At 36.3% G+C, this 15,884-nt stretch overlaps 1 protein-coding gene across 10 annotated transcripts in view; it reads left to right on the top strand.

Moving 5' to 3' along the window:
- Positions 1-4,271: 4,271 nt before the first annotated feature.
- Positions 4,272-15,884, top strand: part of Crag (DENN domain-containing protein Crag) — a 71,160-nt gene continuing 59,547 nt past the window's right edge. For all 10 annotated transcript variants that reach the window (XM_067083153.1, XM_067083151.1, XM_067083150.1 and 7 more), the window contains exons 1-10: positions 4,272-4,459; positions 7,973-8,145; positions 8,434-8,560; positions 10,115-10,231; positions 10,495-10,624; positions 10,895-11,385; positions 11,528-11,653; positions 13,016-13,160; positions 15,064-15,239; positions 15,646-15,835. In XM_067083153.1, coding sequence (XP_066939254.1) covers positions 4,287-4,459; positions 7,973-8,145; positions 8,434-8,560; positions 10,115-10,231; positions 10,495-10,624; positions 10,895-11,385; positions 11,528-11,653; positions 13,016-13,160; positions 15,064-15,239; positions 15,646-15,835 — 1,848 coding nt within the window. In that variant the 5' untranslated portion in view covers positions 4,272-4,286. The remainder of the gene's footprint in view (positions 4,460-7,972; positions 8,146-8,433; positions 8,561-10,114; positions 10,232-10,494; positions 10,625-10,894; positions 11,386-11,527; positions 11,654-13,015; positions 13,161-15,063; positions 15,240-15,645; positions 15,836-15,884) is intronic.

Here is a 15,884-nt window from a genome sequence, read left to right as displayed (position 1 = left end):
CACATTAAAACTAAAAACAGATGTTCAGCTGTATGATAAGTGTTTCATCTCACAGTTGTTGCATGTGCATAATCACTATTACAGTGTCTGGTTGGTAAATCATTAGTACTAGGGGATTCTTTATTTGTGGGACCACTGAGATCTGGAAGTTAAATATGATCATTAGGTTCAGTCCAAAACACCATAAGGGAATGAAAACTACGAAGACAGACTTGCATATTTTTACTTTGTGTAGCCATGGTTTGACTAATGAATCCGAAATAAGGGGATAAGTTAAAGTATATCTTAGTTTAACCAGACCACTGAGCTGATTAACAGCTCTCCTAGGGCTGGCCCGAAGGATTAGATTTATTTTACGTGGCTAAGAACCAACTGTTACCTAGCACCGGGACCTACAGCTTATTGTGGAATCCGAACCACATTATGCAGAGAAATGAATTTCTATCACCAGAAATAAATTCCTCTAATTCTTCACTTGTAGGTAAAGAAAATTATGTATATGCATATATTATTGATGGATGAAATTGTTTCAGGTTATGTAACACATTCATGGAAATAGCTGATCTAAACTGAATAGGTAATGTATTCTGACCTGTTAATAAGATATAATTAGCCCTAGGAGAGCTGTTAATCAGCTCAGTGGTCTGGTTAAACTAAGATATACTTAACTCAAATTTCCACACAGGGTAACTCAAAAATGGCTTTGAGATTCATGTACAAGATCTTAAGCATCATATTTTCTGTCTTTCATGTACCGAACATCATGTACAACATATGCTTGTGTGCCTGGTACACAAACTTCTGTAGTACTTTTAGAGATATGAGCCGTAGTTAGTATGTTAACTCTTTGCTGGTTGATTTAAATGTTTGATAATCCTGTAAAAAATTTTCAGTACTTTTCTATGAATACTCCTTGTGATATACATAGCATGATTTTGGAAGATCAAGTTAATGTTAATTAAATAAGTGTGAAGCAAAAAGGTACAAGGAAGAATGCACAAGTGAAAGCACAAAAGGTACAAGAAAGGTGTTAAAAAACTGTATTGTTGTGGACAAAGTTGTTAATCACACCAACCAAAAGATTTTAGGCTAACCTAATGTAGGCATGCTGTTGGGAGGAAAACAAGAAAATAGATAAAGGTAAGATATGAATGAGGAAAAGAAGGGAAGGAGCAAGACCCCCCAACTATAGTACCAAGCCCAGGTCTACATGCATCCATACTTTTTTTGTTACTGCTTTGCTTTTTTTAATGTAAATGTGTACTTATGTTATGATTGAGTTCTTTACAGTAATAGGTGTATTAGTGTTCTTTTTCTTGCTCTTTTCCTCCTTTCCATTGAATATTTCCATTTCCTGCTGTCCATTATATAATGTCTTGTTTCCCTCGATACTTTTACATATGCCTGCTTTTTTTAGTGTTACTAAATACAGGGAATTTAATTAGTAAAAAGAAGACTAGAATATAACTTATTTTGAGTTAATTTAAAAGAATAATAAAACTTAGACATGACATAGTGTTAGCTGCATCAAACAAAACAGAGTCCAATCTAGACTGATATGATAGGTATAAACTAAAATGAAAAGAAGAGGCACAAAAATTACAGTACAGTATTAGGGAGCAAAGAAAGAAGCAAGTATTATAATTGAATTTATCAGGAACCCACTTACACACAAGATCAAAGTAGTCGAGGAAACCTGACATACATGCAGATGTGGACTTGATCAGTCAGTGGATCAGGCTTTAACCAAGTGCTCGTTCTTTCCTACTTCATGCTTTCACCACACTTTGTCATCTTTGTATGTTTGTATTAAATGAGCAAGAATGAAAGCAAAAAAACTGGCGAAGTGCAGAAGATTTTGATGATGTGGTAGGTTGTGTGTTCATTTGAAGCTTAATTTGAATTGTGAAGAAAACAAAGATTGTAAAATAATATGCACGTATTTTCTCTTTATAACTGTAATCCATTCCGAATATAAAAAGCTGACAAGGTATAGCAAATGTGTGCGAAGGAAGGTTATATTCAGAATCAATGAGGAGAGAATAGTGAAATGAAAGACACTGATGGATTACAATTATAAAGAGAAAATATGTGCATATTATTTTACAATCTGTGTCTTCTTCACAATTCAAATTAGCTTTAAATGAACACACAACCTACCACATCATCAAATCTTCTGCACTTTACTAGTTTTTTGCTTTCATTCTTGTTCATTTATTACAATCATGCAAAGATGACAAAGTATGGTGAAAGCATGGAGTAGGAAAGAACAAGCACTTGATACAAATTCAGGTCGGCATGCATTTCCTTGACAATGTTGTACTGGTTTATATCTCTAATATTTTAGTGCTGCTTCTCCCCAGGATTTCCTTATTATTGCATAATTTTAGGTAATATGCGCTACAAATTTGAGAGAGAGGGCTATCATAATTTTTCCAAGATTTTCTGTTATATGTTCCCATCAGACTGTCAGGTGGCCTCTCATTCAGGAAGGTTTTATCATTCAGTTCGTTTGGGGATATATATATATATATATATATATATATATATATATATATATATATATATATATATATATATATATATATATATATATATATATATATATATATATATATATATATATATACATATATATACATATACAATGAGCATAATAGATGGTGTCTAATAAAATGTATTGAGAAATCATTCCAGTCAGTAATTTACCTGTGTGAAATGTTGAACTTTGTTTATATGGCTAAATGGATTTTGTACATTAACTCATGTGTACCATTACTGTTTTTCTGACATATCTTCAAAGCATTCTTTCTCCCTCATGTTATAAAAAAACATTTTTTCAGAATGTAATTGAATATCAGACTAGTTTTCACAGTATGAAGACCAGTGACTACCATAAACTTTTGACAACACAACTAAATCTTTATTTTCCTTTCCCAGACTGTAAATAAAATCGAACTATACATTTATGGCAATCAGTACGTGAATGTCCAAACACCATCCAACAGTATATGGTAACCTGGAAAAATGAAAGCCTTAAACAAATTTGCTCCAGAACCTTCAAGAATATTCACAATACCTGTGAAGTTGCTAACATTTTCAGGGGACATTTTGAAGAAGTCAATAGCACCAATAATCTTGATGCTCATTTACTTTGAAACAATTAGGGACATAGTTTATACAAACGATTCACCAAAGAAGAACTAGAGAATACTCCCTCCACGGAAAAAATTAAATCTTTCGGATGCCTATCCCCTAGTATGAAACCTTCAGTACCCTGGGTCTACAGAATACTTCCCATTGGCTCTCAGTGAAAGAAGACAGGCATTTGAAGCAGACCACTTTCTGCTCGAGTTTAAATGCACTCTGCTTTGAGTCACAGGTGGACCTGCATGCTTTCAACATATCAGTGATGAAATTATAACAAATGAAAAATTGGAAACTACATTTTGCTTGCATTGACGATGTCACAGTGTGTGGGGGCACCGAAGTTAAATTTGACCCCAACCTACAAAACTTTATGGAACAGTTCACAAATATAACCTGACAATTAACTGAGAAAAAATCTATTTCCTCTTCAAAGCCAACGAGACACTTTTTTTCCTCTAGTATTGAAGTCACAACAATGAAGCCAGCTCAAGAATGTCTTTGGTCACTGCTTGAAATGCTACTGCTTTAGAACATACCTTCAGCCCTGCATTATACCGCAACAGGTCTGTTTGCACATTGCTCAATACGCATAGAAAAATCCTCTGAACAAAATGCTCTTACTGTGGTTAAAGGTTTCCCGAAAAAGTCCTCGACTCAATATTCTTTTCAAAGCCCAAAGAAGATTTACCTAGTTCAGAATATAAAGCTACTGTCACTCTGGTGTAATACGTACGATCCATTTCATCAGCATTTAGAACAGGACATCTATTTTTTAATACTTTCTGGTCTCTAAGGTTACATCATCAATTCTGTAATAATATTTCCAGGTCCATGCATAGGTCCATGCATACCATATATATATATATTATATATATATATATATATATATATATATATATATATATATATATATATATATAAAACCTACACATTTATAGGGTATATATCATTTATTGTTAGCGGGTACATCAAGTCCCATAATTTAACAGCAAGTTATGGTTATAAATATTCACTTTTTATCTTTGTCTTATCACATTTCATGTTATTTACTTGATAACAACCCCAGGTTTTCCGGTTTGGACATAGTAATGATAAAAATAAAAAAAAACTATCCATCGTTAATAACAGGGTCATCCATGAAAACTATAATTTCTCTATCATTTACATTTTCTGTCACGGAAAACCATTTTCTCTCCGATACGCGAACCAGTGTTACTGTCATAAGCGACCTGAGTGTGTATGTGTTGCGATTTCTTGCGGAAAAATCAGTGTTCCTCCATAATTATGACTTGAAATTGAACGAAATAAGGTTAGTGGTGAGAGAAATAAGAGGAAAACGAGCCCATATAACCCGCCTGGATCTCGAAATCGCAGATAGAGCCGCGAGAGAATTGGGCAACATCTGGAGAAAAATTTTTTTTTTTGTGGTTTTTGACAATAATTCTTCTTCGCCTCTTCCTCGCGTTAAGGACACCCTAAACGACACATTTGCCGGTCATCTGTGGCCCTGCAGGTGTTAATTAAAGCATCTAGCGACTCCATTGCCATGTTGCAGACATGTCCGAGACATGGCGACGGTCAATTGACTCTTGAATGTCAATTATTGGTCTTGTGGTTTCGACACTTTTAATTCCTCGCCTCTTCCCCCACGATGAATGACACCTTAATTGACACATTTGCTGGGCATTTGTCGCCCTGCAGGTGTTGACTGAGACATTGAGTGCCTCCAGATCCGTGTCGTCGACATGTCCGAGACATGGGGACATTTAAATGACTGGTGAATGTCAGTTATTGGCCGCGATGATGAATGGTCGACGGACGAGTGGTCTGTGACGAGCAAGGTCCTTCAACCCATTCATTATTCATTGTTACTCTTAAACTGATGAAAGCCGGATGAATAACCCGGTTTTCGTAAGGTCTGCGGTATTTTTTAACCTATTTAACGGGTAGATTTGGTCATGGGGCTAATTCGGCAGTGGGTTAAGCTCAGCCCCGGAGGCCTACAAACTACGGGACGTCCCAACACGGGCATAGAGGGGTATTCGGGGAAGGCCTAAGCTGATACTACGTTAAATCTGGTTAAAATCTTATTATAAAATGAAATCTGAAAGGTGGATAAAACCTCCATAGCCTAAATTTAATTTTGAGTGGGTAATATCTCATGTAAAGGTAATTTAATTAATGATTATTGTAATCCAATAAGTAGAAATGCAAAATAATTTATTTCTGAAAGTTATCATTTAGATTTTGACGTATTTAATGTCCATTTTCTTTGGAAACTCTCGTTTAACCTAATACACCCTTTCGTCAAACTATAAACGGGACCTCAGTAGGAAACGTTGGTTTTTTGATTGTCAGCTAAAATGAGGAACCTAGCCTACCTTCTCTGTAGACTAGAGGGGCAGTGCTATCAGTGCTCCTCACATGGAGCACTGTAGGCATTACTTAAGGTTGCTTGCAGGGTTCCTTTTGCACCCACTTCTTAGTCATTTACTTCTCCTTCCTTCAGTCTTGCTCTCAAATCGTGCGAACTCCCTCTTTTCACATTCTGAAGTACTAAATGGCAGAAAATGTCCCAGTGCCAGGTTTTACAGTACAGCCGAATTTTCATGGGCCTAAATCTTGTCACCATGCCCACCTAGGGCACCACACTCTAGGCTACCTGACCAGGGAATGGGTTCCAATTCCCTGGATCATGTCTGCTCGTCCTGTTGGTCCATTGAGACGTTTCCATCCACTCCTCTCATTCCGTGTGTATGTTACAGTAAGACTGTGAAACAAGGGATTTCATGAAATCCCTGAAATTTTCAGGGACATTTGATCCCTGAGGGGCTAGTACTAAATATGGTGAAACACATTTGATCTCCTAGGGGCTGGTACTAAACATTGGGAAACAATGTAGATGAATCACTGTTTTGCATTTGTAGTATTAGCCCCTTGGGGATCAAATGTTCCTAAGTTAATTGTTGATTTCACAGAATCCCTGAAAGTTTTGGGATTTCATGAAATCCCTGGTTTCATAAAATTACTGTAACATATACAGATTGTAAGTGGTCCTAGCTTGTATGCTGATACTGGAAAACCTAAAACGATCTTCTGGGCTGCTGTGCATCTTTGGCTAGGCTAGCTTGATATTTTGATGTTTGGAGTGGCTGTTTGCCAAACCAGTGGTCAGTGTGTTATTCACCCAGTTACTGTAATTAATGTTTATTAGCCATTGTAATTATATACTCATGTTTTTTTTGTAATGACAGTACAGTATTATTATATTTAATATTGTATTTTTATTGCATTTTCATTTGTAGAAAATCATAGATAAAATATGCATAGCTAACTTTACTTTAAATATCATGAACGAATCATATAGTATCTTATATACCTTACAGTGAGTTATAGTAGACTGTTCCCCTGCCCCACTGCTTAGGCCATCACCAGTTTTAGAGAATCTTATGGGTTGGTCTACCATGGCAGAATTTTGTCCTGAGTATGGGTTTTCCTTGGCTTGTATGTTTCGGCCGGTACCTTTAGCACAGATATGGTAATACGCTTTAGGAAGGAGTACATGATCAAACTGCTCACCTATTGTGTGTGTATGGTCTTTGGACTACAGTATGTAAATACATGCACTATGTAACTACATGGGCTATATAAATACATGCATCATGGACATGGTATCCTTCTTGCGTGGTTTGTGACCTTTCCCTGTACTGTGAGTGAGCACCCCGATCCTTTGCCATGTCTTCTCAGGTGGGGGATGCTCAACCTGGTCTCATTGCCACTTTTTCAAAGAAAGAATAAAGATTTTTATTCTTTGTAAATTTAACTTTATGTGCAAAGATCAAATTGTCTTGATAGAAAGCATTATTACTGTGCATTGCTATATGCTGTAGGCTAACTACAATGTTGGATGCCTAGGCTAACTTGTTCAACATACAAAACTATTCAACTTGCAAATCAGCTCTCGGAATAGAACTGGTTTGTATGTAGAGGATTACCTGTGCACTTTGAGCCCCCAATCTTAGTATAGATCCTGAGATTTGTTTCTGTAGACTAAGATTCTGAACCCATCACTTGATATTAGTCAGAATTAGTTACCTTCCAACTTGAATTCTCTCATGGGGAATTTCATGGGCCTTGGAATGTTTTTCCTTGCTTGAGTGAGCCCTTTCCCTATATAAATTTCACACAGGCCCAGGGCCATACCATTCAGTGAATTACCTTGTTACCAAATTCAGCTACCATTACAACTTATGCTGAGGATACTCCTATAGCCTATAAAAGGTCCTGCTTTGCATACCTAGGAACAATACAAATTGCTTTCAAAAAATTTTTTGTTACCAAGTTGAATGACTATTTCCAGTTTGTGCTAAAGGATACTCCCACATAAAAGGCTCTGGTTTGTACAGTAAACCCCCCGTATTCGCAGGGGATGCATACCGCACCCCCCCGCAAATAGCTAAAATCTGTGAATACTTAAAACCCCTCTATAAATAGTTAGAACTGCCTATTTTGATAGTTTAAACACAAGAAAAACCCTCTAAAAATGCTTATACCTGAGTATTTTAATAGTTTTATCACGAAAAGTGCATTTAGTCTTGAAAATATGAAAATACAGTAATTAGTGAATATTTCTTAGTGAAAAATACCGCGAATGGGCGAATTTTCCGCGAATAATGGGTAGATACATTCCACAGAGAAATCCGCGAATGCGTGAATCCGCGAATCGTGAGAACACGAGTACAGGGGGTTTACTGTACCATCAGAAAAAATACAAATTGCCTTAAGAATTGTCGTCTTGATGCCTTGTTCCCTTCTCTTTCAGAATGGAGGAGCGGCGAGTGGCAGATTATTTTGTTGTCGCAGGGCTGCCGAAAAACCCATTGCCACTTGGGGACTTTTCTTGTGATGGTGCACCCCTAAAGTCCACACACAATCTCCCTCCAATAACTGACATAACTGTCATTAATCGCTCTCTAGGGGAAGTCACACCTGATGGTAGGTGATAGACCCTGTGTGGGAATGATCTGTGAATGATCTAGTTGTTCCAGTGTAGCTATAGAAGTTTAGATATTGTAATTATCACATTTGTCAGAATGGTACTTTTCTGTGTTGTAAAATGTGTCTATATCACTTGTTCTCAGTATGTGTTTTTGAATGCCAAAATGCAACATTAATCAGCTAAACCAGTCCCATCAGTGGTATCTACTAAAAAAGTTCAGTAGCATAGTTTGGTATTGTGGCTTTATGATTGGTGAAATTTACTGACTAATCTTTTTTTCACAGGATACTTTTGTATAGAACTTACACCATCAGGTCTGGTAGCCAACCTCAATCATGGAGCCTTGCGTTCTCCCGAAATGTTTTTGTGCTATAGGCGCGGGAGGGACAAGCAACCTCTTGTGGACATCGGGTAAGTAACCAACAGATAATGCACATGTACAGTCTTTTTCTAAAAGACACTTAGAAAACTTCCTCTGTTTTGAGCCTTGAGGACACAGAATGAGTTGTAAATCTTCATTCTGCAATTTACAGAAGAAATTCCTACTGGAAATGTCATACAGGAACAAACTAAGTATTGCAACACAAGTCTTGGAATAACTGTCAATCAAAGAAACTCCCAAGGCCATACTGTAAAATAATCTATGATAAAACATTTTCCAGCTTTTTATGGGAAAAAATATGCTCTTGATATCCAAATGCAAAGGCAGCACTATGCTAGCCAAAAATATACCTTGCTCAAGTTAAAATGCAAAAAAAGATAAAGGAATAAAAGTAGATCACTAACTAAAACCATTTGTTACCAGTGACAAAGCAGCTTATTACTTATCAATGTTATAACTGTCCTTCAAGAATAACATTCTCCTGTTCAACAGCTGCCAAATTAAATTCACAAAAACTGAACATTAAAGCTTTAAAGTAAATTACTGTACCACACTAGTAGACATTGCACATCTATAAGTATTTATGAAAGTTTAATGAACAGTACACTTTCCATTGGTCAAAATTAGCTACTTACTGTAGCTAATTTTTACTAATGAGACAACCTCTCACCTAATGAGTAAGTTTCCTACATAATCGGCTGTGGTTTGTATTCCCATGGGAACAAATGACAAATTTTAAAAGTAATTTGTATTTTTCTTAGGTATACAAACCAGTCTTTTATTGTAGTTTCCATTGTAACAATTTTGCTTTGTCCCTGAGCCTGAAGGAAAAAATGCTTGGTGATGGCAGGGTGGGGATTGGTATTCCCCCTCACACCCCATTTATGCCACCTGTTAACCTATCTCAATCAACAATGGTTTCTAGCTCTTTTGCTGAAGGATACTCTGCTTAAAAATTGGGTCATTTGCACCAAATTTGGACTTCTGAAATTTTATGATTGACTGAAATTTCAGGGACTGAACTACAGTACATGATTAGGAAGATCATTCCAGAATTTGCTAAACAGGGGCAAAACTACTAGAAAACAGTGTGGAATTGTACTTTACATAAGAAAAGGCAAGACTGTTAGAATTAACTACATATCTAGTACTGGTGTGGATAGTGTAGTCTGGGTAGATCTGAATGCAGGGGATGATCAGAATTATGAAATATCTTAAAGCATGGATGGTGATACCAGAGAATAATAAGAAATTTTAGTAGAACTGAAGTTTTTTATTCAGTAATTGAAAATAGTTGTTAGCCGTGGAAGACCAAATAGTGGAAGAGTCCTCAAAACGCAGAAGAATAAGCAAAAGATAAAAGCGTATTTTTAAGATAGACAGGGCTCTAAAATTCTTGAAAGAGACTCAGTAGTCAAAAAGTGGTTCATGACTTGACAACCTTACTGCCTATTGGAACTTTTGTAGTCTCTTTAATTCAAATGCTTTCTTTGGAAATTTAACATGAGCAGTGATTTAAATGTGTACACATTTAAAAGTTTTTCATGGAAGTTTTATGTTAATGAAATTACTGTATCACACAGTGTATTGTACGAGGGTCGTGAGCGTGTTATGGCTGATTCTCAGATCGTAGAATTTACACATGGAGGACGCAACGCGAACATCAACCCTTCTGGCCAGACCACATATATGACATACAGGTGAGATTGAGGTTGAGAGATCTTTTAGTATATGCATTTATACACCAAATTTTGCAGGTGGACCAAAGTATTATACTACAGTTGTATCATTTTGCTCAGATCTTTACACAGTAATATTCTGTCCTGTCTGAATGAGTTTTATGAAACATCTAATTCATAAGGAGTGAATGATATATGAGCATCAAATAAAAAATGAACGTTTATGAAGGTACTGCTACTCTGTTTTGTATTCATTTTTCCTCTGTATTCATCATTCATTACAGAAGAGCCAGTGATACTGCAGCTTGCAATGAACTTGTTGTGTCTGACATTTGTGTCATCATGACCAACCGTGGTGACCAAGCTCCTCACTCTTATTGTACTATAGACCGAAATTTAAATAAAGGGACTGTGGTTAGTATGAAATTGTGTTTGTTTTGCTTGATACAACTTTTTACAGTAAAACATTTTTGCACAAACCTGTAAATCATTAACCTTATTCCAGGCCACACTGGCTTGATAGAACGAGAAAGATAAAAGACCCTAGTTCCATGCCCAGCCCATGCTCCACCCCTTATTTCTTTATCTGATCTAAGTGTAACTGTAATTTTTTATAAGAATTCACATTGTGTTATATGTCTTTCAGCAAAGTAATATGATTATGATAAAGTCTTATTATTGCAGGTTGGGTCTGACATCTACGTATGTTACAAGAAATCCATGAACCGTTCCAATTACATTGCCTACAGGGCAGGAATAATGGATAGTTTCCCTTTTCACCACCATCCTGATTTTCCCATCCCAACGGACTTGGCTCTCTTTTGCCTTCCCATGGGGGCTACGTTAGAGTCCTGGCCTGCTCGAGCCTCATTACCTCAGCCAGTTTTCTCCACTTTTGTGCTAACAGTCACAGCTGGAGAAGGAAACACAGAGGCAGTAGAGAAGGTCTACGGGGCAGCGATATCATTTTATGAGAAATACTCACATGATCGGCTCACCCAGGAACAGAGGGAGTCTCTGAAGCTGGATGAGCACTTTGGATGGCATAATATCGTTCACACAAACAAGTGCATATGCATTTTGTCCCGTTGGCCATTCTTTGACACATTTGAAAAGTTCCTCAGATACTTGCATCACATGGCAATTGGTGGTTCTTATAGCGTACCCATAGAGAGGTAAGAAACGTCGGTGCCTTCGAGTTATGTACCTGTGACTCTTCAGTCTGTTGTAACGCTTTGTTGCAGAGTCAGATATATTCTTTGTCTTATTCTGTTAATAGAGTTCCTTGGTATTAAACCTTCTTCTGTATTTTTGCAGATATATTTATCATTTTGTTGAGAGCGTGCCATTCCCTAGTGCCCGGAGACCAAGAATCCTCATACAGTTGGATGCTACGGAACGAATATCCTTGGCCCAGCCAGAAGATTCACCTATAAGCCTCAGGTAATGTTCTTATGTTTGGGTGAATAAGTTGATCAACTTTTCCATTTAATTGTAAAATCGAAATTGTCTGATCAAAGTAGATCCTCAGGTAGCTATGATTTATACTTAGCGGGTACGGTTGGTCCCAAAAATGCCTTTGCACCATTTGATTGTTGTGACTTGTGTTACAAGTGAGTTTCCATTTTTACAAGAGACCAGTCTTAAAGTAACAGTTGGGAATTACCTATATTCTTGTCAGAATGAACCGGTGATCGTCTTACAGGTAATTGTATTACAGGGTGTGCTCATTTACTCAACTACAGCAGTTGAGTGATGACAAGTACTACTCTCTCAAGAGAATCATTTATCATAAATATTTAGATATAATTTTCAATTTCATTTATATTGATGGTAGAAGAGGAAACAGGAAAAAGATAACAAAATCATTCAGAGAAGAAAACGATTGTATGTAGATCTAATCTTCCTGTTATTGGTTTAAGTTTTAAGAAGTCTGAAGTTGTTGAATATGATTTTGTTAAGTATTTTTAAGAAATGCACTTCATGCCAGCTCTATTAAATCGTTTCAATAGTAGTCTGTTCAAGTGATTTTTTCCTACAAACCTAATTAAAAAAAAATTGATTAAAGTAGACCTTGTTGTTCAAAATTTTGTTGTGAATTCATGAGTTGGTCAGATTTTTTTTTGTGTATTTAGCACTTATCTGTTGAGGCAGTATCATGTTGATATGTATCCCAATCCAAAATTGAAAGGCGAGGGAGAAGACAAGATGAGAATGACTGTGATTTCTAGTGTAGAAGGAAATGATAGACCTCCAACTTTGAATAGATACAACCTTATTATTTTTATGGTTCACATCTCTTGGTGAGGGACATTGAGAAAGTTGCTGACGACAGATAGGAAAGAGAAATATTAAATGATGTGTCACCTAGCCGTAATTACCATTGCACTCATTACAATTGGTAGTTTGTTGCTCATATTGTAGCATTTGTTTAGGCACGATGACAATGGAAAGATTTTATCTGTGAAATATAAAATTTTTTTAGTATTTTGAATATCCCATATATAAAGTAATATGGTGCTCTGTGGGTTTTTTATATATTATGATTAACATCTTTTGTGTAACTAAGAACCTTACACTAAATGCACAGTACATTAGATGCCTTGTAATTGAAAAGGAAAATTGGCATTTTTTTAATTTTTACCCATAGATGGATTTTACAAGGGACTGGTATACTGGTCAGCTAAATTTCCTTTGCTGATAATTTGGCTCCCTAATGATGTAGTGGTTATATGTCAGGATCTGTATATGTTTTTCAATGATTTTAATTCTTTGCCATCTATTCATTGTTTTATTTCCCCACAGTGGAGCTAAATTTCGTCAGCTTGTTATGACGCTCCGTCCTGAGGGCTGTCTCCTTGTTCTGTTGTTTGCTCTTACTGAACAGAAGATTTTATTGCATTCTTTACGACCAGATGTCTTAACTGCTGTGGCTGAAGCAATTACTATGGTTAGTATTTAATTTTTTATACAAAAAGATAAGTAGCAATATCCAATAAGTGAAACAGCATAGTTGTAAATATAAAATTTTTTCTATACAGACTCATTAATGTTGTATATGGCTGTATTCATGCCTCAAATCCCCAAAGGTTCAGCTTGCTTTTGTCTGTCAAAAAGGAGTAGGTAGTCTCATTTTACAAGCTTTGTCTGGGTCCTCAGTTATGTGCCAGTCACTAACCTTGCTCTTTGTGTAAACTGTGAGGCAGCAAGATTGGGTTTGTGTGAAAAAACTTGTATTACAAGCCTTTTTGATTATGCACATGTATATATGTCTGGATCACTCTATTTTTGGGAGGCCAAGATGCTGAATTCCCAAGATTGTGTGCATAAGTATGTGCAGTCCAGTAGGACCCTTGGCAATTGTAATGAATTATAAACTAAGTCTGTGATGAGTCCCACAAAAGGTTTGCCAGTAGTGAAGCATTTACCAGCAAGTCCATTAGATTTGGAAAGGAAGTATACTTACTCAGCTGGCACTACTGTGTAGTAGCCAATAACCAGCCAGTGAAGAATCTTTATTTCTGGATAGAAATTAATTTCTTGCTATAATGAAAGATAAAGATAGGTTGTGCTGATGAGTCCCCTAAAAGTGCAATCCATTGGCTTACTCCATGGGAATCCAACTACTCAGGGCAATCTATTAGAATATTTTGGACTCTACTTCCTGGTCTCTGTCCCCATATAGTCTTGGTATCGATCAGTCATCTCTTATATGGGATTCTCAGTGCTCAGACTCCCAGCCTGATGATGATTTGGGGTATTCATGATTGCTGGTTTTGTGATGAATGCTTAAGTTTTTATAGAATAAAACATCATAAAATTCCATCAATCATGTATTAACCCTCACAGTCCGGGCTAAATATGTATTAAGCACACCCCTAGACTTGGGCTAAGTTTAAGGATGGCCAATTTAAAAACAAAACTCATCAATGGAGGAGGATATATATATGCACAAGGTATAAGAAAAAAAAAAACTTTTTTACCTTCCAGGGGAAGTTGAAAGTGAATATTTCCAACCCGGTGCGGGGCCTCTTTTCCAAAAGACAGTTGTGAAAATATGCTAATTTTACCATATAATAAATGTTTTTTCTAATATTTTATTTTATCTAGTAAAATTATAATTACAGCTCACACAATATCATAACAGATAAGAACTAAAAGCAGTAACAAATTCTGAGTATATTTGTTGTAAAATATGAAATGTCATTGGATGGGAATTTTGGATAACATTCCCCTACGACATCTCAAGGCAAACTGACCCTTCTCTGCTGTACTGACTAGCTTTTAGAGTTGGGGTAAGAGTTGTCTGAAGCCTTGAACTTATATGTATGTTTCATGGACTCCACCACAAAGCTATGTGTAAACATACATGTATGTTACCCATCCACAAGGGGTTAAAATGCCACCCTCCTGATCCCTCATTCTCTTGCTACAAGTCTTCAGCATGCTATGCAGTGAGCTAAGTTCTTACTTCTGGACTGATTGTTCTTGAGATTTGTGCACACTGAGCAGCATTCTACTACCCTTCAGTAGTTGAGGATTTCATTACATTGTGATGGTGAGATAGGGTTTTTATGATCCATAGGTTTATATGAAAATTATGTTCTTTGTTCTAACTTTGTTCTAAACACAGTACTTAATATTTCCTTGTTTTTAACCATGTTTGAAATTAGATACTTCACCTTTGTTGTAAAAAATTCTTGTATTAAAGGAATTCACTAACATGCAGATACTCTAAATGTCACTATTGTCGAAAATCAGTAATGCACATAAAATTACTTTTTCATTGTCTAGTTGTGTTCTCTGAGGTCATTATCAAATATCATTTTGTGATATAATGTTGTCTTTTTCAGATCATCTTCCCATTCCACTGGCAGTGTCCCTACGTACCTTTGTGTCCTCTTGGGCTCTCAGACTTCCTAAATGCCCCTATTCCATTTCTCCTTGGTCTTGACTCCAGATTCTTTGATCTGTATGACCCTCCCACAGACGTCATTTGCATTGATCTTGACACGGGTGCCATGTCTGTGTAAGTGTTGCTCTCATTTTGTAAGTATTGAAATTTAATGGAAGGTATAATTTTTGTGAAGTGTGTTCACTTACGGTGTGTGTTTAAACATTTATAATGGATTGGGTATAGCCTTTATTGCTTTGTATAACCCAAATTGCTTCTTGAATATCCATTTATTTCTGAAAGTTATACCATTTCTTAAGGAGTTGCTAATGTTATAGATAATAGTGATCAAGTAAGCTTTCATTCTGTTTCCCCTGTGTGCTTTTGATTGGATTGCAATATTTAGAAGTTTTAGATTTAAGTGTGAAAAGTGTTTCCAAAACTTTGTTTTTCAGTCTCAGTGTGAAGTATAACATCACAGCTGTCCACAAGTGACTTGGATTTTTTACCTTTTTGGTAATGTTCTTGCTTTCATTTGCAGTCCGGAGGATAAAAGACACCTAGTTACAAAAATTCTACCCCGCCGAGCAACACGGACTTTACGGGCTACCTTAGAGAACCTTTGCGAGAAAATTCATAAATTTGAAAAGTCACTGCAACAGCATCTCAAGTCACAAAAAAATGAACCTGATTCTAGTATTGACTCTGACTTCAAGATGAAAAGAAAAGAGGTAGGTGACTTAATTAAGAAAAAAAAAAAAAGAACAGCATATTTGTTGA

This window comes from Macrobrachium rosenbergii, chromosome 40, assembly GCF_040412425.1.
Source record: "Macrobrachium rosenbergii isolate ZJJX-2024 chromosome 40, ASM4041242v1, whole genome shotgun sequence".
NCBI lineage: Eukaryota > Metazoa > Arthropoda > Malacostraca > Decapoda > Palaemonidae > Macrobrachium > Macrobrachium rosenbergii.
The sequence above is the reverse complement of the archived record's forward strand: the minus strand, read 5'-3'. Positions and strand labels throughout refer to the sequence as shown.